The sequence below is a fragment of the Pleurodeles waltl genome, chromosome 10 (assembly GCF_031143425.1).
Source record: "Pleurodeles waltl isolate 20211129_DDA chromosome 10, aPleWal1.hap1.20221129, whole genome shotgun sequence".
Lineage (NCBI taxonomy): Eukaryota > Metazoa > Chordata > Amphibia > Caudata > Salamandridae > Pleurodeles > Pleurodeles waltl.
In genome coordinates this window covers 57,331,695-57,356,187 of record NC_090449.1, presented here as the reverse complement: position 1 = coordinate 57,356,187, position 24,493 = coordinate 57,331,695, and the positions used below count along the sequence as shown (strand labels likewise).

General features: G+C 43.3%; 1 protein-coding gene across 1 annotated transcript in view; it reads left to right on the top strand.

Moving 5' to 3' along the window:
* The first annotated feature begins 757 nt into the window (after positions 1 to 757).
* The window catches only part of CFP (complement factor properdin), a 98,450-nt gene continuing 74,714 nt past the window's right edge, over positions 758 to 24,493 (top strand). Inside the window, exon 1 of the mRNA XM_069209654.1 lies at positions 758 to 926. Within this exon, the coding sequence (XP_069065755.1) occupies positions 872 to 926 (55 nt within the window). The 5' untranslated portion in view covers positions 758 to 871. The remainder of the gene's footprint in view (positions 927 to 24,493) is intronic.

The window sequence follows — 24,493 nt, the reverse complement described above, 5'->3', positions numbered from 1 at the left end:
AATGGAAAGGAAACACAGGACAGTAAATGCCTCTTATATTTCGAACTCTACTGTCACAAAAGCATGCAATTACTCGCAGATGTTACCTAATGTAAGCGCACATAACACAAATAAAGCGTTCAGGTATTGCTGTTACTAGTGCTTTAAATGGGCCGGTACTGTTCGCTACTGAGTACCGGCACTTTTTTATTTGGAGAGGGAGAGTACCTTCACTTCTCGAGGATAAACGTAATATTTTTAATTGGAGAGTACCGGCACTTCTCAGAAACAAGCAGGTACTCCGGTAGAGAGTACCTGCACTTCTATTTTTTCCATTTCAAGCACTTGATGTTACCCGTCTCAATGGTACTCATTTTTGAGTGAGTAATGAAGCAAACCTGAGTTGTCGCTTCGTGGGATTCAAGCCCACTGTGACTTGCACACCCAGCAACAGGCGCACAACTCACTGAGCTATCTCCCGATTCCCAGTTTCAGCTGAGCCCTTTGTTGCTTTGCGCAGCAGGGCGTTCACCGTGACTCCTTCCGCTCTTTATTCATTTCTTTTTTTCTGAAATCTTATTTTAAAGTTGTTTAGCAGGATTCGGGCGAATTTGCGCAACTTCGGGCATATAGTTGGTTCTTGCTTGACCGGGGGGGGAGAGGGGGGGGAGGAGGCGGTCACTGTGGATAAACTCCTCCCTTTCTCTGCTTGTGGTCGGGTGGACAATGCCCCCTGCCCGAGGGCGGACTGCCAACAAACAGAGGGCAGATAAAGGATTACCAGCAGGCGACTGACCCCGCCCACCCCCTCAGCCTCTAGATTACCGCGAGCTACTCAGCCACTGCTGCTGGGCAAGGGCAGAACAGCTCCAGCCCTCGGTTCACCCCAGCCATGACTGCCGGGATACCCCTGCTCCTGACCGCTCTGCTGGCGGGCTTCGTGCGAGGTGAGCCCCTACATTCACGAATGTGTGCCGTACCAGATATTACAGGGCTTAATTTGTGCCGGTGCGGGGGGAAAAACCTTGCAACGGTGACATAAAGAGAAATGGAGTATAGGGTAGTGGAAGAAAAAGGCATGAAATGGAATCAAGACTACGGGGCCTTGGTATTGCCAATGGGGAACCCCCAGTCTTTTAAGAAAGGGTTCGGGCCCTGAACTACCTATATTAATATTTTACAAATTAAGCACTTTGGGGGGGGGCGGGGGGGGGGGTGGTTGTTGCTAATGTCCTTCACCGACAGCAAGCAATGCTTGTTTATCCTTTGCACCCTCTATCTACTGTGGACGTTTTGCGTGTGCTTGCTGCTGCCTGTGCTGTTTGTTAAAGGGGCGATGTATACATTCAAGTCTCGAGTTTCCTGTCCTCCTGATGTAGGATCTCCCTCTAGTTACAACATCAGGGCCGGATTCACACATCTGTCTGCAAACTTATATTACTGCAGAGATGGCTCATGACGAGTGCAGATTCAATAGTGTTTTTCACAACATGTGAAGTTTCGCTTGTAAATGGATTTACACCTATATTTAATTTACACTAGCATGATTTAATTTCCGTGCTGTTAAGCTTCCTCAAAGGGACACGACTGTGGTGTTTCAGGGTGTAACAAAGGCGACAGTTGATGAGGACCTACAAATAACCACGTTCTGTATACAGACGTAAAACATCTTAGGAACTTGCACTTTCTGAAGACATCTGTGTTACTACACCCCTGTACTACACCACCAGTCAGTAAGTCCCTTTCACTACATTACCTGCCACAACCTCATTTTCGGTTGTGGGAGACCCCATATGTAGTTTCATTTACATTGCCTTAAATCTGTTTCTATTTTTAACTAAAAAATCCTCACACTTAACCTAACTTATATAAAACTTACATTTTGAGATTGTGTTGTCAGGCCCTGTAGTGGGGATGTGCAGTGAGCATGCGCAGAGATTTACTCCTGTTTAAGCAGCAATGGAAAGGGGATGGAAAAGCCCCAAAATTCGGATAAGAAGAAGAAGGAAAAAGTTAGGTGGAGAGGTACACCTATGAATTAAAGGTGCCCATTTGGAAATAAATTAGTTTAACAATTGTTGTGTAATGCACTGGCTTATGGCTGGGCTTGTTGTCGAAGAAAGAGGCAGCCGGGCCTAGGAAATGAGCCACAGGAGGACAAGGTGTGTTTCACAAAACATGAACTTGTAATTGTAAACTGACTTACCGAAGCATAAAGGTTTATGCTCATAGATGTTACGATCCTATACAGTCAACTGTGAGACCAGTCTCAGGCCACGCAGGCATTCTAATGCATTAATGCCCCATTGAACAACCTGACGAGCAGGTCCGAATCCAGATGAAAGTTCATAGATGTGCTACCGGGTCACGGAAAAGTACCCGGAATCAGCACTGGAACAGGGATAGTGGAATTTTGATTGGTAGACTGAATTAAAAACACTGACAGTTTGTAAAAGTCATAAGACATTGTCCCTCTTCAAGGCATATCTTGCTGAGAAACCTCCAAATCATGCAGTTGACACGTCCATCTGAGAAAGTCAACAGCAATGCAGATGGCATGTGATCCACTGTATAAAACTGTGAAAAACAAGGAAACAAGGCAACAAATACATGCTACGACGAAAAGGCAGGGGAACTGGTTGTCACTCAGACCAAAAGGTGATTTTTGTTAATAAAAGGCAAAAAGGTAATCTTGCAAAGATCATGTTTACCTAAGGGCTGTGCACTTTTTGGGCTGCATTTTAAAATAACACGTCCTTTTTTTCTGGCTGATGAAGTGGTGACTTGGGCAGAAACCGATGAGGTCATGAAAGGCAGCGAGCGGACATATTCCTTAGTTTAATAAGGGGCTCATCTTTGGAAAACATTTTTTTTTTTTTTCCAAATTTTACATTTTAAAATGTAGTTATAATGAAAAGAATGGAAGTCCAGAGAATACGTAAATTGTTTACAAATCAAAGACCTAATAATACATTGCAGAACACTGCACAGGGTATTGATTTCGCTGCTCTTCCTAATGTAATATTCCATTAGCTTTCTATAGTTTTGCAGCCCCACGTGCATGTATTGCTTTCATCTCTCTGTGCCCTTAAACACTGCTTTATACCCCTATTCTGTGTTTATTTGCAGCCCCTCTTCCTTTTATATCCATATGTCCCTTTCATTTTCTGTACTGTTACCATTTTGTTTGTAGGCACCTGACAGTAAGTATGTATTACTATTTATGTATCGGAAACCTAGTTGGAGAGCAATGTTGTGAAATACATTAGGGTGGGAGTTGGGAGACAATGAAAAATGGACACACCAAGGTATCCATGCAAGTGCCCTAGAATACTTTGTTTTTTCTATTCCCCTGAAATTACCATTAGGCCTTGCAGGCACTAGTAAGGAGGCCCAAAGTAAGGAAGTACATGTTTTTAAATCACAAGATGTGACTTTCCCCGCTGACTTACATTTAAGGAGCAGAGATTTTAGGCGGGAGACACCTAAAAAAAATATTTTGGGCTTGAAAAATCGGAATTCTCCCACCTGAGTCTGGTCTGTTTATGGTTGAGGAGCATGCAAGTTTCATAATATCAGCAAGTGACTTAAATTTACACCGCATTCAACTCTTAAGAATAGAATCACAAGGACCAGTTTAGTAAATAGAACAGGAATCCTGGAAGTAAAAACAACATGGAAGCCATTGGTAGATTACATGCTCGGCTGAAATCAAACAAACAACAATGAAACCTAATTCGTTTAGTGACATGGAGAATAGACATTGTTTAGCCAGTAGCATCCTTACTTCAATACACCTTAATGGCCAAGGCTTTGATTTTGAAGAGCTGTCACAGGCATGGGCTCTCAGGAGGGGATGGGAGATAATGGGGGAACCCATCTTACATTTTAACCCCAGTGAAGAAGTCGACAGCCAGTATTAAATAACCACAAAAAGTCTAGTAATGGAGTACATAATGGTAAAATCCGTCTGCTAAAACACACCAACAGATAGAAACACTCCCACTCTTCACTGTTTGTTTGTAAAATAACATCCAGTTGTGATCTGGCCACTAATACTGAAATCTAGGCTGCTTCTAAGCTCTTCCAATATAAATGAGTTAATGATGCTGAAAAAGATGGCGACTGACGTGTCTGAATGGGACAAATTTAAATGTGATGCAACCACGCCTTCCGTTTTGGAACAGGGCAGGATTCTCAAAATACTTGGTACAACCTGCCATTCTCTGTCTGTGCAAGAGCTGCTGGGGTCAGCACAACTTGCTCGAAGCCGTATTAGGCAGGCACACTCAGGGCCCCCACCGGCAGCTTGCCAAATCGCCCTTCGCGCCCTCAACCTGCAAGGACCCTCGAGCAACACGTGGTCACAGTTATCAAATAGATTAGATTCGCTGTCTCGTTTGGTCCTCTGATGGAATAACAGCTCAGTAGGTTAAGTGCTTGGCGCGGGGACCCGCGTGTAACCTGCAAGTTACTGGTTCGGATTTCGGAATCCATGAAAATGGCGCTGTGGTTTAACCAGTGAAACCCTGATTAACAATATTCATTAAACATGGAACCTTGCAGACTTGATTGTGGAAAAAGAGGGCTCTGCAAGTGCGAACAGCAAACCCTGATTCAAAGAAACATACCCTGCTCACATTTTGGGCCACAGAATGAAGATATATGTTCAGAAAATCCACATGGATGGCAGATTTTCTGTTGCTGTGGCCAGATGGGTTTCTCCAGGGTAAAGGGAGCGTGTGGCCTTAGTAAAACGGTCAACACTCACTAAGTAGAAACTATAAGGGATTTCACAAACCACCTCAATAGTTTTTCATACCTAATTCGTGCATCACATTTTTCGCTGAGTGCAAGGGACTCTTTCGTATGCAAACAAAAAATAAAACAATAAAAAACAGAAGAAAGACAAATGAGTTTGTATTTTCAACTTTATCCTAACCATGGAAATGTGCGACTTTCGTAAATTCCCTTGCACAGGCTGCCGAATTTTTGTCAGTCTCAAAAAATCAAACTTATACCGCCCTTTCGAGCAAGCATGGGGGGAACTAGTGCTGGTGGTGCCTTCAACCTCTGCACAGCACAGGAACCGCACGATAGATTAAAGAAACAGTCACCAGAGATGACTGGAGAGACATGCCCTACCAAGGCCTTTCAGCACATGGGACTTTTGTCACAAAACACATTGACCGTGGGCGGTCCTGGCCACAACCCCCCCCCCGCCCCCCCACCCAACATGACTGCAATCTGTCCCCCAGGGACGTAGGAATGATAACACCCAGAACCCCTCCCCCACTTCCTATTCAGGCAGAGATACATACATGATAGTGGCTACCGACCCCTCCCCTCCCCCTTCTCAGCTCAAGACACCCCCCCCCCCACCTACACACACATCGTGCACCGCCCACTGCCAAATTAATTTGATTTCAGTTGATTGTTATTGTTGACTCTGGGGTTGAAAAATGTTGGCCCCTAAGCAAAGGAAACTGATGCTCTTAGCAATAACCTGCAATTAATGTATATGGAACTGACACTGTAACCTGTTGCCAGGGAACTCAATAAAGACAAGTTAAAAAATTCTCAAAAAGTCCATTACGTTGTAAGCACAAGCTTGTAGAGTTACTCATTGTTGGAGGAACGTGGACCAAAAAAGTTTCCACTCCTGGGTGTATGGTTAGAAGTGTGCAATATTGTTTCACGCCTGCGGCGAGACTTACCTTTATGTGACCAGGCCCCGTGCTCCTGCACCACCCTCTTTACTGGGACCTCTGTCTCAAAATGGATTGGGATTTATGCTGCTTGTTTCTTTGGCAGTGAACTGTATTGACACCAGTATTATAGTTTTGAGTGTTGAATTATTCAAAATATTTGCTCGTATTGCGAAACGTGAGATATAAGCTCCTTCTTCAGGTCTCAACAATAAAGTTTGTTTTTTGGTTTTTTTTTCTAAAGATCCGGGCCGGAGCACACAAAGTGCCCTCAGTTGGCATTATCTAACCACACAAGGCAGTCACTGTTTGAGAGCCAAGTGTTGCCACAATCCTCTCTTTAGTTGGGGCCACTGTAGTGTTGCTTGCTGTGTTAATGTTTGTAGTGCGTAGCACCATGATATTGTCAGGCTGCAACCTGGAACATAGGTCTTAAAAGCAGTCCATGCGGAATATATTCTTACATTTATTCTATGTCTCTCGTATACCCTGGCTGCATTGTCCTAAACATCCAAATTTGGTAACCCCTGTTTATGGTTTTTTTCAGTTATTTCATGGTATTTGTGACTGGACCTTTGAGGTGCACCACTGGTTGGTTAGTAACCGTAATGTTGAATGTATTGGGACTTTTGGGGATTTTACAGGCCTGGTAATGGGGACTGAGGAAGGTCTGCTTTGCAGCTTACCACTGGGCAAAGCTGCATTTAAAATAAGCATTTGCTATGCATCGGGTCTCGCATTACGTCGAGTTAGAGCTATTAGCATTGTAAACTCCTAACCGGACTTTCCTTGCCACATTACATGAAAAAAAAAAAACCGAGCACAATCGCGCTGTGTAAAACTCAGCACGATCACACTGCGAAATAAAGAGAAAAAGTAGTCCAGAAAACATGTAGCCTCATATGTTTCAGTAGTTTACCCGTGCTCTCGAGGAGGGATAAACACCGGAAAAGGCATGACCTACGCATGCCTTTCACGAATGAAAACAAGTGAATTTTAAAAGGCAAGCACACAAACCAATGAAAGTGACGTAAGATGGGCGCGGTTAAAATCTCCCTAAAGAGAGATTAGAAGAGGGACGGAGCGCTTTGCGCTCGCCCCTAAAAATACTTCTGGCAGCTATAATAATAGATGATATGGTGCAATATGACGCCAACGTCAAGCAGTGTGCAACTGATTGCAAACAGATTTAATGCCACAAAAAATAATATGCTTATTGGGGAAACGTAATATCTTGATTACAGCCCATATTTGACATCCCATGCATTAAGAGTGATGCCACAATATTGTGGTAAGGGCACAGGATACATGTAACATGGCACAAAGTGGTGAAAACTATACCGTATTTACATGCAAAAATGTGCAGCAACCACGTCAACCACTACTTTGTCTTCATTTGTTGGCGCTGGGCGCTAAACCTGAAGATAATAGTTTGTGGGAAGGTTATTATTGCTCCAGGGTATTACCTACAATATTTATAGTGACTCTAACTGGTTTCATGTGTATTGTTCTGCAAATCATATTCTGTGTTTTACGGTAAGGCCCTCATTATGACTTGGCCAATGAATTCTCATATTAAGTGTAACTCATTGACAACACTCATTAGAATTATTATGTTTTTTGTGATAAAATATTAGCAGCTCAAAACTGACGATATTTGTAGGGGAAAATGTTCAGCTTTTACTGGACTTTGGTGCGGAAAGAACTCAAATCCGTGTATTATTTATATATACGAAGTTTGGAGGATTTTAGAAGCATTTCTCATTGAAATATTTTTCTGTGCTAATTATCAAACTTTGGCACTGACCACATTCAAAAAGAATCCTATCATATATTTTCTCCTTTTCTGCCAGACATGTGGACCTGTCTCAATACAAACAAGTTCATAGAAATAAACTACAGTGTGAGACAACCTGTAATCATGAAGCCACCAGAACATTTTTGAGCAAATGTGACTATGAAAAGGAATCCCTGACCACAACGATATTCACAACAATCTTTCATTTTTACTCCTCTCACCTTATTCCCTCCTTTCTCTGTTTTGTTACCTGTAACTTAGACGCATGACCTGACCCTACCCCATTCTATTCCCTAGCGGTTAACCCACCTAGTCCCGTCCCCTCTATTCTTAAACCTTTTCTCGCTCATCACCACGATGCCAGCCGAAACATTTATCACAAGTCCAACCCTCTATCTAAACTAACCATGACCAACACCTTATCTACTTATTTGCTTTCCCATTGACTTTAACTATGAGCATTTTGGGGGACTCTCTTTTAAGATATTAATCATGGTGGACTCTCTGGTAAGATATGCCCTGGTGTGATATTCTATGTCATGACATATTTCAGACAATCACCAGGCAGGTCTCCTTTTGGTACAACATACACCTGATGGTTGATGGAATCAGTGTCACTGCCTTGATCTTTTTTTCTGAGAACCACATTTTTATTATTTTCGCTAAGTCTGAGACCAGTACACACACAGTTGAGTTCCGATAGTGTCAATAATATAGTTACAGACTATAGGACACAATCCATTGCTGGAAAACCAGTGCTTAGCATTACTTTACAATAAAACATCATGATAGGCCCACCGTTTCCCCCATCACTGTCTCGATCTTGCACAAGCGACCAGTATGTGTTTTACTTCACTCCGGATAGTTGTGGGGAGCTGTGTTTTGTCTGGTTGTGTTCAGCAGAGAGATCCTTCATTGATTACTTCTGTAACCATTGATCTTACAAAATCTCTCATGCCTCATTTTTATAATATATTATGCTTTATCTTGTCGCCTAAACTATTTGCTTCTTCATGTTTCATAGTATATGTATTTGAACAATGATGGACAAGGAGGCAGCAGGCAATCCCAAAACATCTGGATAAAGCTCACACTTTGAAAGAAGTTCTGGGTTTTTTAATACAGTCTCCCACTACTGAGCGAGAGCTTTAGTCTCTGTCAGGTTGCAATTTCCATTAATATTAACATCCTGTTGTACTCTAATCTTAGAAATTGTATGTCCCTGCTACAACTCTAAGGGCCAGAACTACAAGGCCCTTGCGCCCCTTAGCATCACATTTGCGGCAAAATTTTTGCTGCAAATGTGACGCTAACAGGCCTTTACCATAGCGCCCTATTTACAAGGTGGCGCAAACTAGGTTTGCGCCAGGTTGTAAACCCTTTGCACCACATATATGCAAATGGGGTGTTCCCCTCATTAAAGGGTTGCCAAAAATGGCGCAATGGAATCTACAAGATCCCATTGCACCATTTCTAGTGTAATTTTTAACGCCTGCTTAAAGCAGGTGTGAAAATGAGGCTCCCATTGATTTCAATGGGCCTCTTTACACTATACTGGATTAGCGTATTTTTTTTTACGCTAATACAGTATAGCATTACAATAGCGTCAAACAAATGATGCTATTGTCCCCAGCATGCGCCATGGTGCACCGTATTGTGAATACGGCGCTACCATGGTGGCATTAGGGGACGCAAGAAAAGTGAAGAATCACTAGTGATGCACCACTTTCTTGTAAGTATGGCCCCTAATACATTTACATGAAAGTCATATATACATATGTTATAATCCACTGTAAAGCCCTTCCTGTTTCTTCAGAGGGCAGCCTTGGTAGAACATACAACCCCAGTCTGAACGTTTCAAGTAACTATTCAAGTGAATAGTTCAAAGTTCATTTTCATCAACAACATGACTTTCAGGATTCTTGTCTGTGATGCACTTGTCCTTCATGAAGCCATGAGCTCCTGCACAGAGATTCAGGATCTTATAGCAAGAACCTGGCCGCAGTACCATTCACAAAAGTTCCACAATGGACAGTGGTTTCCTTGAAGGATGTTTAGCTTCCGAAGCTTCCTAAGCAGATGTAATGTAGACTTACAGAAAACCTAACAAAACAGGTATTTAATACTTGCTACCACGTCTAATGAGAACACTAATATTGCAACACAACTGCCAAGCAAAGGATGCCAAGAGCCATGCGGAAGGGAGGATTCACTCGTCATCCGAAGAAACCTTGCTGCAGTACATTGTGAGACACGGAGAGGGCAGGAAGGCGCTATATTTAATATTATATGGTGCATTCCTGTCCCCCCAGGTGCTAGCACACTACATGCTGCCTAGTGCCAACGCAGGCACCTTACACCGTCGTGGTGCAAAGGTGCTTGCATTGCAGGCAGGATTGCTTTTGTGTAGGGATGGACACCTTCCTGCACAAAATCAGTCCTCTGTGGCTCTTCCCTCTTTCTATGGGTGCTGCAGAATGCAGCACACGTAGAAATTTAAAAAAACAAGGAGAAATAAACACTTCTCCTTAGGTCTTCCCTGGGAAGGCTTGGAATGTTGATGCATCTCTGGGTCTACCACTCATGGGAAATCTGGGTTATGCAGATTGAGGAGTGTATTCCGACATGTTGGGGAATCAAGCTTGGATGGGCGTTTCCCACACATTTGAAGACTGGATCCACCACCTCCGCACCAACATGGTGAACATTGCAGAAAGAACAGCGGACTGGATTACCCGGATGAAGCTGGATGCTTTGGGATGGTTCCCGACTTCAGCTGTGCACTTGGTGCTCGCGCGCTTCCCCCAGTTCTTCTGCAAGAGATCCCTGGCACTGAGGCAGAGCGCGCCAGAGGCTGCATCCCACAACTTCGCCTTTCAGCATCTCTAAGAAATGACTGATAATTGTGATTTATCTTGGGCGTGCATTCACTGTATTTTTGTCGTATTTACACTTCTGCCTCGCTTGTAGTTTGCACCCATTGACTCCAGGCTGAATACAAACAGCATCGGAGGCCATCGGGCACTGCTGAGCTAGACAGATTGTCTAACAAGGGGAGCTATTTCTATGCACTGAACCGAGGACATGTAGTTACGGAGCACCCCTTCATTTCCCGAAGGCGCCCACCTTTACCTTCCAACATTCGTATCATCAATGCTTGATTAAGTATTATTTACACAAGCTTATTTCTCTCCAAATGTTGGTAGAGCTATTCCACATTATGGTATTTTCCTATTGTATCTTAGTAATTAAGAATTGTTGTTCAGTAGCGTGTTATTTTGCAAACTCGCACTGCTTTGGTTTGTGTGTGGTGTTCACGTTTATTTCAGCACGGGAATTCACTGGGGTCACGTGGTGTAATCTTAGGGCAAAGCAAAAACAACAAGTGATGGACGGAATGCTGAACATTGTCAGACACTCACCCCCAGTCACAGATCTGGGTTTAATCCATCGTTTTTTTGCTCACCATGCCACCCCAGTTTGGACCAAGCCATATGCAAATCAGTCTTGACCCTGTTCCTCATGGGAACAGTCCAGCCCGAACTGCCAAGCCAGGTCCTCACTGGACCGGAAACAAGCATCCTGGGACCGGTTTCGGGGTTTCACCCCTCATCAGCCAGGCTAGCTTGAATCCAGTGGCATGGGAAGCACGGGACCCACGTCTGGGTATACCCTTCCCACTTAGGGCGACAAAGCAAAAACAACAAGTGATGGACGGAATGCTGAACATTGTCAGACACTCACCCCCAGTCACAGATCTGGGTTTAATCCATCGTTTTTTTGCTCACCATGCCACCCCAGTTTGGACCAAGCCATATGCAAATCAGTCTTGACCCTGTTCCTCATGGGAACAGTCCAGCCCGAACTGCCAAGCCAGGTCCTCACTGGACCGGAAACAAGCATCCTGGGACCGGTTTCGGGGTTTCACCCCTCATCAGCCAGGCTAGCTTGAATCCAGTGGCATGGGAAGCACGGGACCCACGTCTGGGTATACCCTTCCCACTTAGGGCGACAAAGCAAAAACAACAAGTGATGGACGGAATGCTGAACATTGTCAGACACTCACCCCCAGTCACAGATCTGGGTTTAATCCATCGTTTTTTTGCTCACCATGCCACCCCAGTTTGGACCAAGCCATATGCAAATCAGTCTTGACCCTGTTCCTCATGGGAACAGTCCATCCCGAACTGCCAAGCCAGGTCCTCACTGGACCGGAAACAAGCATCCTGGGACCGGTTTCGGGGTTTCACCCCTCATCAGCCAGGCTAGCTTGAATCCAGTGGCATGGGAAGCACGGGACCCACGTCTGGGTATACCCTTCCCACTTAGGGCGACAAAGCAAAAACAACAAGTGATGGACGGAATGCTGAACATTGTCAGACACTCACCCCCAGTCACAGATCTGGGTTTAATCCATCGTTTTTTTGCTCACCATGCCACCCCAGTTTGGACCAAGCCATATGCAAATCAGTCTTGACCCTGTTCCTCATGGGAACAGTCCAGCCCGAACTGCCAAGCCAGGTCCTCACTGGACCGGAAACAAGCATCCTGGGACCGGTTTCGGGGTTTCACCCCTCATCAGCCAGGCTAGCTTGAATCCAGTGGCATGGGAAGCACGGGACCCACGTCTGGGTATACCCTTCCCACTTAGGGCGACAAAGCAAAAACAACAAGTGATGGACGGAATGCTGAACATTGTCAGACAATCTTAGGGCAACCTACAAAATGAATGATTTCACCTGCACAGCCGGCTCGAGGTTCCCTGTTTCATTTCTTTCATTTCAGATGGTCCAACCAGTGGTCAGGTGACCAGGTGTTTATACCTTAGCAGGTATGGAATATTTTGCATCATGCCATGTGAATTTATTCCCTGTTCACATTCGGGTTTGTTAACCTTGATTTTATTTTGAGTTATGCACATTGGTTTATTGTGGCACTGGTTTATGTTTGGGGTATGTTGGGTTTGTGTTAGTGTACACATTGGGAATTCATTCACTCTCTGCGTTTACAAATGCTGTAGGTATTAAGGGGCATATATAAAGTCCCCTAGCGCCACCCTGCGCCACATTAACGTCATTTATTTTGATGTTAATGTGGCCCAACGAGGCCAAAATCCCTGCGCCATATTTACAGGGTGGCGCAATGCATGCATTGCGCCACCCTGTAACCTTTTGCACTACATTACGCCTGCACCAGGCATAATGTATGCAAAGGGGGCGTACCACTGTTAGGGGAGCTGGTAACATGGTGCAAGGAAATCTATGGGATTTCCTTGCGCCCTTTACTATGGCACTTTTAACGCCTGCTCAAGAGCAGGCGTTAAAAGGGGGATTCCATTCTTTAGAATGGGCCCCTACGTACTCTGCAGGAGTAGCTCCAACAGTTAGGCGCTACTCCTGCATTGTTGGCGCTAATCATGCAGAGTACATCAATAGAGCCAATAAAAATGACTCTATTTCCCCCTACACTGCGCCATGCTGCGCCGTATTTTAAATACCGTGCACACATGGTGGCCGTAGGGGGGTGTTATGGGGCGCAGGGAAAGTGGCACTGCACTGCCACTTTCCATAAATCTGCACCTTAGTGCGTAGCACAAGTGAAATTATTTTTCGCAACGCTTTCATGGTGATTTATTTTCCAATGGTCTTAATGAAGTGCATGCTAATACTTTACTTTAATGCTGAATTATGTGCAATGAGACAGGGATATTAATGGCTGCTTATGGGCCTTGTTATGTGTTGTATTTTCCCCTGACGAAGGGCTTTCAGCCCGAAATGCCTTGAGTTTACACCAGCTGGGTTATGCAGAATGATGAGTGCATTCCGACATGTTGGGAATAAAGCTTGGATGGGCATTTCCCATACATTTGAAGATTGGATACACGTCGCCATAGTGAACACTGGAGAAAGAGTAGAAAGACTGGATGAAACTGGATGCTTTGTGGATTGCTTCCAACTTCAGCTGTGCGTCTTGGTGCTTGTGTGCTTCCTCCAGCCTGGTTTGGAATATATCCCTGCTGCTGAGTCAGAGCACGTCTGAGGCTGCACACTACAACTTCGCCTTTGAGCATCTCTGAAAAATTACTGATAATTATGATTTCACTTTGGTGTGCATTCTGCTGCATTTTTGTCAAATCTGGAACTGTGCCAAAATCCATAAGTGGATGCGTGAGAATACCCAAGCTCCATCCATGGAACACCTCAAGCTCCATCCATGGAGCACCTCAAGCTCCATCCATGGAACACCTCAAGCTCCATCCATAGAACACCTCAAGCTCCATCCACGGAACACCTCAAGCTCCATCCATGGAACACCTCAAGCTCCATCCATGGAACACCTCAAGCTCCATCCATGGAACACCTCAAGCTCTATCCATGGAACACCTTCCCAACGCAGAGGACAGCAAGGCAGCAACTAGCGCTGCCTTGCGTTACTCCAGATTTACCCAGCCAAAAAAGGCCATGCGAGGTGGCCTTCTGTGGCTTGGTAAATCTGATCTAGGTTTTGCATCACCCTTGTGTTACCTTGTGTGACGCAAGAGTGAAGCAAAACATTGATAAATATGCCCATTAGTTCTGTAGAATGCAAATTAGTACTGTTAGGAGTACTATTTACCTACTACAAAATGCAATTCACTAATCTACTATAGGAATTTTACCCCCACCTCTCCTATTGTGTCTGTCTGGAGATCACTGGCATGATGGAGGAGATCTGGCACAGATAGGTATTCAGCTTTGAGTAAATGCTGAAGAGACCAGAGGGAGTGAGGGGAACACAGGGAATATTTAATCCAAAATGGGTGGAATTAAGGTCATGTTAAAGATGGTTTCAGCGTGGAATATGCTAACGCAAAGCAAATGGTCACAAAATGCTACTCTGTAATACTGGCAAAACAGGCTTAAATGTACTCCAGTCCAGCTTTGGAGTTAGTGAAGAGCCAGACATGGACAACCACTGGCACTGCAACACACTCCCCCAGAAATCTGTGGTGGCAGGACATAAAACTTACACCCCTTAAAAATAAGTATTGATTCTATATGTAAAATCTATCTATCTATCTATCTATCTATCTATCTATCTATCTATCTATCTATCTATCTATCTATCTATCTATCTATTTATCTATCTATCTTTCTTTCTTTCTTTCTATCTATGTATTTTAATTTTCAGTGATAAAAATTAAGAAAAATTGTTGATTACTTTTTGCAATATAATAATATACTCAATAAAAAATAATTGATTAATGATAATGCATTAATTTAAAAAATAACGATATGCAAATTATTTATGATTTAAAGCAAATTTAATTTGATCGGGTAATGTATTGTAACTTTTTAGCTTATTACTTCCAGGTAATTATTATTAATATTTTTGTTTAAATTATTTTACATGTATTTTTTATTCAAATATTTTAATTAATATATATATTTAAAAAATCTTCATTAACTTTCCCTATGCTTTCTTGTCTCCGCCCTGGTGGTGGATATCTCTACCAACATCTGGAAAGTCACTAAAAGTAACTTTACACTCAATCATTCAGTCATAGTAGGCTCCATTATTATGAATATAATTGGCTGCAAACTGAGGGATGGTGCCCTGCAAGCTACAGCAGACCATTCTCCCCCCTGTATATGCATTCCCAAATGGGAAACCTATGTTGCTTTAAAGTGCAGCCTGTATTCATTGCAGGAACCACAGCTGCTTTTGCAAAAAAAGATCTCTATTGGAAGCACATCTGGGAGAGCAGCCACTGGTTCCTCGTACCATGCCCTCCTTCTCCCGAAGTCGCCGACACGATTCCCAAAGGCAAAGCTGTCAGATGGAGACAGCTTCCCCTTTGCAAATGTATTGGCACCTCCTTTGAGGAGTCGGTAAGTTTTCAATGGTTAGCAACCAGAATTTCATTGCAAATCATTGATGCATTCCATTATGAATTACAATTAGGACAGGACTTCCTTTTTCACGCTTCTTCCTAACTATGATGTGGAATGGGTCAGTATACCCATTTTTGCGAGTCAGAAATGCTTTCCCGCTCACAATATATATTTAGTACATAGCAATAAGGGGCTTTGCGAAGCAAAATGGTTTTGTACACCCGGCTCTCAGTTCTTTGCTACGTATGCGTGGTGCACGTAAATCAATGCTTTTTTTTCTTTTCACTAAATCAGGCACTTCTTGCTGTTATTTGTATTTATATGACTAGACCTGAATGTGTGCGCATGTTGCCGTATTAAAGCCAGGCCTGTTTGAATTTCCTGTGCATATTATTTTCCTCAGTGCAGCACCTTTCACCCAATGGGGACAGAGATTATATTAAAATAATAGAAACGATAGGCTGTGAGGGAGGTGCAGTGAACAAAATGGAGATATACAGAAATGAAGACGTAATGATATCCTTTCAAAATTGTCGAAATACACACACATTGTGATGTACACTTTCATTGAGCAAAAGTGTTTTGCAAGTACTCAAACACAACCAATGAGAAAATGAGCAACACCTTCCTGCGAGGAGGTAAGAGTGCAATAATGAGAATTAGTACAATACCTTTCTCTGTACAATACTTAAAGAAAAATAAAGGCAAAAAGAACATAGCAGGGGTGCACCCATCATAGATGCACTCAAACAGTTTTAAGATTAATCACTAGACTATTGCTTCGTTTGTAAATACCAAGACATTTAAAATAGCCAAAATTAAATTGACCTATTTGTGAAATGTTTCTTTTAATAAAAATACTTTAACTGATGCAAGTACAATTAACACTGCTTTATTATTACTTATGTTATCTTCATTTCTTTCTTTATTAAATATTTTGTCATTTTTGTCCTAGATGTTATATCTAGTTTGAATGAGCACAAACGAGGTCTGTAGTCATCTGGTGGATTTGAGGCATGGCCTTCACCTGTGGGTCTGAAAAGGGCATGTTTTCTTTTTCTGACCCCGCTGTCCCCTGTAACTTGCATTCACACCCCTCACATGCTTTTAGGTTTGTGCTACATAGGCTTGGCAAGGGTTAAAGTCCAGCAGCCTTCTTTGGGCCATCATAGATTTCAGGTTTGTTAATAAGCCCAAGGCTGGCCATCAGCCATTGTAGGTTGAGTAAACATTGCAGAGCTTATTCCAGTAAAGCTCCCTGGGAGGGGGGGGGGGGTGTTGTTCACATTTTGCCTCCGCCCACCATAGCTTACAGCACGGGGCAATGGGTCAGCCCTCTTCTGGCTCTCTTCGCTCTACGTGCACATACACCTAAAAAGTAGTCCATATCAGTAGCAGGGCTAGTAAACCAATCTGTGCTTTCATTTTTGGATTTTTTTATTTTTGAGGTGGGTAATTTTTAGGTCGAGCGTAGCAACACGCATGTGCTACTTTTCTGACGTGTTTGTATCTATGTGGGGTTTTAACCACTCCCACCTGACACCCATCACTTTCACTTGTTCTTGGGCTTGCCTTTCAAAAATCCTTTGTTATCATTGGTAAATGCTTTACGTTTTTCCCTTCTTGTGGTGGTTTTGTTGCTGCCTTGGCGTGACCCTGTTATGTCGATAATTGCACTTTTACCGATACGTTTGACTGCGAGCGAACTTCTTTTTCCTTTTGTGTCACTCCCTCGCGCTCATGCTCATGGTGGCTGTGGTGCATTGAATTGAATTGCTTATGTCAACTGTTTTACTCTTCATTTTCAAGTTATGTGGCAAGAAAAGTCTAGTTAGGAATTTACAAAGCTAATAGCTCTTACTTGAGCAAACGCGAGACCCATTGCATTGCAAAAGCTTGTTTACTATATTTTTACAGCTACACACTGCCCACCTCTAGACGGCAGCATTTTTACCATGCATTATTTTAACACTTTCAATATCCATTTCATACGTCTGCAAAAAACATTGCATTCTTGCAAATGACAGGGCTAATGACTTTGCCAATGCTTTTTGAAGGAAGGTGGCTGATGTTGGCCTGACCAGGTGTGCTGAAGGATGGTACTACACAGTTTTAAAAAAGATTACATTTCTTACCCCCGGCCTCCAATCTCATTCCTCTGACATGTCATGTTTCTTGATCCATTATTTTCTAGATACATACGCTCAGTAATGTAAGCATGTCATCTACAGATCTATCACCAAGAGGTGTTGTTGAATTATCATAAGTCCACTTTCACTGCTTTCTTCAGGGCTGTGCATAGCTCCTCCCTTCTCCTTTCTCTGGCAGCAATAGGTATTTGGGGGCATATTTACGAGAAACTGGTGCATCAGTCCTGATGCTTCACTTTGCTTGCGTCGCCCCTGCTCTACCTAACGATACCAAGGTTGCACCGTATTTACAATAAGGCACACCATGGCAGTCGTTAGGACAATAGTGACAAAATTTTTGATGGTTTGCTGCACTAGCATAAAATATTTTGACGCTAGTGCACCAAAGCGCTGGGAGGCTCATTGATTAAAATGGGTGCGTCATTTTAACGCCTCTGAGCAAGCTTTAAAAATGACAGAAAAAATGGTGCAGTGGAATGTTGTAAATTTCACTGCACTGTTTTTTCAGGCCTCCTTGCGTGGGAATGCCCCCTTGCATACATTATGCCTGGCGCAGGCATAATGTGGTGCAAGGGTTTACAAAGTGGCGCAATGCAAGCATTGTGCCAGTTTGTAAATATGGAGTGGGAGAAAGGCCTCCTTAAACCACTTAGCATAAAAACAGATTATGCTCTGGTGACACAAGATGGCGCTAGGGGCTTGTAAATAGGCCTCTTGGTGCCTTTTCGGTTTTGTGTTTTTTTTCCCCTTCCGACCTCTGAGCTGAGCAAGGGCAGGTGCGGTAGTGTCGCCGCCCCTGCCAGCAGCTTCTGCTGCAAACCTTTTACTAAAAAATGATAATAAACTACGCATATTATCATTTGATGAGCAGTGAGGGCGGGCCATGGGCAGTGACGAGCACTCCTCCTCAGAGTGCTTGTGTGTTTGGCTGGCCGTCTAGGGCATCAGGATTGGCCGTAGGGCAGGCTGGGAGCCTGTGCCTGCAGTCTGCCTGCATTAGAGGAGCAGCGCGGCGGTGACAGCGGCGACGATGAAGGTACGTTTATTTTAAAAAAAATGAATTTCACCCCCCGTGCACCGCCCCCTGTTAGCACCGTGAGCCACTCCTGAGCAGGGGTGTGTTTCTCTATATTAGTAGGGGTATGCAAGCAAATGGTAAAGCTTACCAGCCACTGATGTCCTATCCTGAAATCATACGCACCAGCTCTCTGGATAGCACACTGCCGCCTGACTGTCTAAAAGGACTAACCTTGATCCACCTACCACTGAACCAAGAGGTTAGTCCTGTTTGATGAGGATGAGGTGAAAAGGAAAGAAGGAAAAGTCACTAACACTTTGCAAAATTGGTCATGATTTTCTGGAAAAATGGTGAAAGTCAATATTTGCTAAGTGACTTTTGTTTTTTCTCTAAAGGTGTCCAAAGGAGTCCACCCAAACTGTACTTCCTAATTTATATTGGAAATTCAGTGAAAGTCATCTATTAAGCACACCAAGACTACTAATGACCCAGCTCAAACAACCAGAAACTGGGCTCCAGTCTATAAACAAATCTTCAAGTCCAAGACCATGGGCTGTAAATATCTCCCTACCATCACATACCGTACCTGGCAGGAGAAAATTAAGGGCCTCATTTACAAGGTTTTGGCGCAGGACAGCGCCGCAGGCCTTCTTGCTGCGCTGCCCTGCATCAAAAAACAAAAGGGCAGGAATGAGTCAAAGCAAAGGGCAGGATAGAAGATACTGCGCATTCCTGTCCTTGTCCCCTGCACTGGTGCACAAATTGCTTCCAGGCATCAAAGCAGGCACTATCGCACCATGTTGCAAGGGTGCCTGCATTGTAGGGAGGATTATTTTTGTGCAGGAAGGCAGACCTTCTTGCACAAAAACAATCATGAGAGATGTTTTCCCCTTTCTAAATGTGCTGCAAAATGCTAATAGAAAGAGGAAACAACAGTGAGAAATAATGTGATTTGCCCCGTTGTGCCACCCTTACGCCACTCCTGGGGTGGCGTAGGCTTTTCACACATTCCTAGGCTTACAAAACCTTGCAAATCTGGAAATGTGACAAAATCCATGGGTGTTGCGTGGGAACACCCACCACAACATCCATGGAACACCGCCCTGATGCAAAGTAAGGCAACGCAGCGACTTGCGCTGCGCTGCCTTACTCCATACCTACAAGGTAATGTAATGCCACGCAAAGTGGCTTTGCGTGGCCTTGTAGCTATGGCCCTGCAGCCTGCACTGCCAGTGTGACACAAAAAATGATGCACTGACGGTGCAGGGGGCTTGTGAATATGGGCATAAGTCTCAACAACATTTGGAGGTACTGCCCAGAGCGAATACTGGACCAAATTCATCCCTAATGTACCAAGTGGGACTGTGCATTGTGAGGGGCTCTTATTGTTCCTTCGCTTCTCTACTCCAAGTGATGGAGACAGAGTGGCATGCTGAAGACACCCAAATCCATAAAACCAACTGAGTGGCATGCGGAAGACACCCAAATCCATAAAACAGACAGACTGGCATGTGGAAGACAGTGAAATCCATGAAACAGACGGAGTGGCATGCTGAAGACAGCGAAATCCATAAAACAGAGGGAGTGACATGCTAAAGACATTGAAATCTATAAAACAGACAGAGTGGCATGCTGAAGGCACAAAAATCCACAAAATAGACAGAGTGGGATGCTGAAGACACTGAGATCCACAAAACAGACAGAGTGGCATCAGGGTCAGACTGGGAACCTAAAGCAGCCCTGGCAAAGTTTGTCAGACCAAACCCCTTTAGGGTGGATAGTGAGCAAGCTTGACCCCTACAACGGGGCTTAGAGGTTTGCCCCCCAAGAAAATTTGAGAAAAAGTGTCAAAGAGAGTGCATTCTACAACACATTTTTCAGTATATATTCAATTGTATTCGTTTTTAGAGCCTGGTAAATGATGGCCTTGCAGAGCACCAGGATACGGCAGTCTTTAATGAGGTTCTTCAGTGATTCCCTCACCATCACCCTCTAACAGGACCTCTCATCTTTCCATAGCCCCCGTCACACATGTATTTTATTTGTTTTATAGCGCCTCTTTTACCAGCGCAGGGTGTTGGAGCACTTTACATCACATAAGAGGGGAGACAATGAATCAGTGAATGGAAAATGTTGAGAAAGTGGACTAGATGGTGTAGTATTCACTTTTATCCACACTGGTAGCAGTTCTTGGCCTGGAGAAGCTTAAACTCAGGATTCAGAATGTAACACAGTGGTTATGATTGACTTTACAAATAACAATTTATTTCCTACCTAAGCAAACCCTTTTTAACAAAATTAGGATAATCAAAGACTGGGAAAAAAGCATAACTTTCTAACATGAACTATGCAGTTTGAATGCAGCTGCTTGATGGCAGTTCATAGCTCACTGTGCTAGATTGTGATTTAACTTAAGAACTGCACAGTAACAAAAGGATTTCTGTGACAAAAGCAGCATCCTACGGAGCTAAGCACATAAAATACAGTTCTGTGATCTGCATAGTACATGTTTTATGCAGCAGGCACATTAATCCTCTGTGCTACCTTTCTGTGCTACCTTTTATGAGTCAAAACTGCCACTAGACAAAACCCCACTCTCTCTCTCCATCAGGTACATTAATCACCAGAGTTATCTTGGCACTGCCATTGCTGCCTGAAGACTGTTGGATATACAAGGAGCTCTGCAGTTATTTTAAAACTGCTACAAAACTGGCCCACAGTGACAAAAATGGATCTCCCCCAAGCCCCACCCCCACCCTTCCAGCCTCCCGGTGAAATACCCGAAGCTCGGTATGGCCAGTCCGGCCTTGAGTGGCATGCTGAAGACAGAGAAATCCCTAAAACAGACAGAATGGCATGCTGAAGACATTGAAATCCATACAAATATTTGGCTAACACTAATACTGATTTCACCTAGACACCTACTGTTTTTTACACTTAGTTAAAGTGGAAAGTATAGACATATCAGAAATATACTCAATAGCACAGTTCTGCAGTGGAAATTCTTGGAATGCAGGGGTACACCCCACCCCAGAACCTCTTGGGGACCAATCTGATTGCATTGTATGCCTCCAGATGGCCGTTAAAATCATTTAATTGTGCTAACTGTTCTGTTGTTTGCTGTTATTTTCTGCTGTCATACCCTATCAGTACTTATACTAGAAATAATATGAAAATACGAATAAGATCCTCGTGACAAAGTGGCCTATTAGTTGAAGTGGGTGGCAGCCTTCTTCAAGGAATAATGGTACTTTTCCTTACTAGGTCCAATTAGGTTTAAACCTGGGCTCAACCCCTGATAAATGCAGCACAAAGTTGTCAGGGCTAACATAGGAGAAATGTGTAAAGCCTTTATCAGTAACAAAACAGGTAATAAGTAGACAACACAACATAATATAAATCCCACTCAAAATTATAAAAATAGAGAGAATTTTATTGAGCAATTAGACACCGAAACAAGAAAAATCGGATGCAGGGAACCAGAGCTATTATTTTTTTAATACATATTTAGATGTTTCTAGCCCCAGAAGTCCAGCGCTCCATCAGCAGGTATCTGTTTGCACTAGACCGGATCAAAGGTAAAGTTAAGGCTAACCATGATGGAGCATAGATCTGATACAGGGTACGGGTTTGGTCCGGTAGAAAGTTGACTTTCCTCCTTGGAAACTGTGAATCAGAACGCTACTATGAGGCTAATAGAGGCATCCTCACCATGCAACATTACCCATGAACTTCACCTCCTCTGTGCTATTGCAGGGCTCTCACCTCCAAGTCCAGAGTCCAGACCAGGAACTGTGTGACATAGGCTGTAGCGCATTTTTTAGGTCTCGCCTGTGACAGCGCATGCGATGCTTGCACTCTTGCTTGCAAGAGATACTGCACACAACCAGGGACTTGCAGCCACCTCCCATTGATCAACATTTGTTGGTTACATTGTCACTCTTATTTGCTATGTTCTAATTGGCCAGCAGAAGCTGGCTTAACTTCCTCTTCTTTTGGCTGGAGCAGGGACTAATTATTGATTGCTTTAGCTTGATTGCTGTCCTTTCGATGATAGCTCTGTGATTGAGGTACTACTTTTATTTTTTTCTTCTTCTCAGTCGTTGTTATCAAACCTCTTGTCATTTGTAGCCATGTTCTACTCTGCCATATGCACTTCAAAGAAGCCATTTTTTACCTTGAAATAGATGCTTATTGTGACAACAGATGCTATGTGCTTTAATTGTGGCAACGGATGCGATCTGGTTCCAAATGCCTTTATACTGAGACATAGACATGCACTCAATTGCTTTCTTTATGTGACAGGATTTTTTCCATGTGTCATATTTATTTATTTTTCACGCATAGGGTGATTAACTGGTTTGCTCAGAATCACAAGGGTGTTGTGCAAAGATCTAATAAGCATTGGCAAAGCCAATTGGTCTCACCTTTGAGACTATTGGTTCTGCATTGCCTTAGCTTCATGCTGTACAACATAGGCAATGCCAACTTTGATAATGATGTGTTGCCATTTTGCATAGCAGTGTGACTGCTGTGGAGCACGGCTATATGTCATAGTAAAAAAAGATTATGATTCATCCAGCGCTGATGCACTTTGTAAAAGAATAGTGCAATAGCCTTAGCAGCATCATAGCACTTTCTTAAATTAGTTTTAACCACTTTGCAAAGCATCTGCGCTGCTGTACAGCGTGGCTACACAACATTGCCGAAGCAAATAGCTCTCATAGGTGAGACCTATTGGCTTTGCCAATGCTTGTTCCCATCTTGGTCATTTACCAATTAAGGCTTAGAATAAAGGTTTAGTGTATGGACCCAAACATCCAAGAAACTGAATGGCTAAGCAGAACAGAGGTCACCGGAAGGGAAGTAAATTCTCTGACACTAGAGTTGCCTCCCAGGGGGCATTTTTTGCACTTTTCCTTTTGACAACTGCCATGGATAACTGGTGGTCACAAACAGAAATATCAGTGTCAGAAGGCCAGCCTGCTGTCAGAGGGTTTCAGACAGCAGAGCCGGGTGAGATGTGCTATTGGAAATTTAGCAGCCCCCACTTCAAAATGAAGAGTGGGAACCAAGAGGTGGGTGGAATGGAACATCTACAGATTTATGCAAATGCCCTATTACTACCCACCTCTACATACCCTCAATGTCATGATCTCATGGGAATTGTTCATATTTGTTTTGGTCCACAGTAGAAAACTAAAAGTCTTCCTGGGGACAGGCTACCAGCCTCTCTTTTCCTCCCCAGCAGCAACTAAATGGGTAACCTCACATCTCTAGTGTGGTCAAGGTTATAAACTAGACTGTTCGGCAACAAGTTTTTCAGTGGGATAGTTTAGAGGGTCACCAGCAGGGTTCACATATCCCTGTCTTTAACGTCACCTACAATCTAATCCATTGAAGGATCCTACTCTTGGGTACATATCACGGTCTTAGGAGATCAACAAATTAACTGGCTGGATTTAAGATCTCAGTGCCACATTATCATGACGTGGGATAAAATCAGGGCACTTAGACTTATGTGGCAAAGAAGGATCAAATTATATGAATTATATGTCAGGGTTGATCAAAATTATGTGACAGAGAAAGGCAAAGTATGCAACAGTGCAGAACATTCTTTGAAATATTTATATTATTATTTTGTCATTTTAGTACAGATTAATATTAACTAGATACCATTACTAAAGAAGTTATTCAGGTTTTTCAAGGAAGAAAACACTATACATATTATCAGATCCCAATCAAAGTCCATTCATTAACAAAAATAACTTTTATTATTGCACAGAAGGCTATTTTATGCACACTGCCCTAACTCCCACAGTAGCCTAGTTTGTATCAAATACACAGTGCTGCATTCAGCTGAAACTAAACCTACATGTTCATACAGTTTTTTAAATAAACAGTGTATTTATTGTGGGCACCTCAGATATGCTTTTGTACACTAGTCTTCAATGCAGATTTATGCC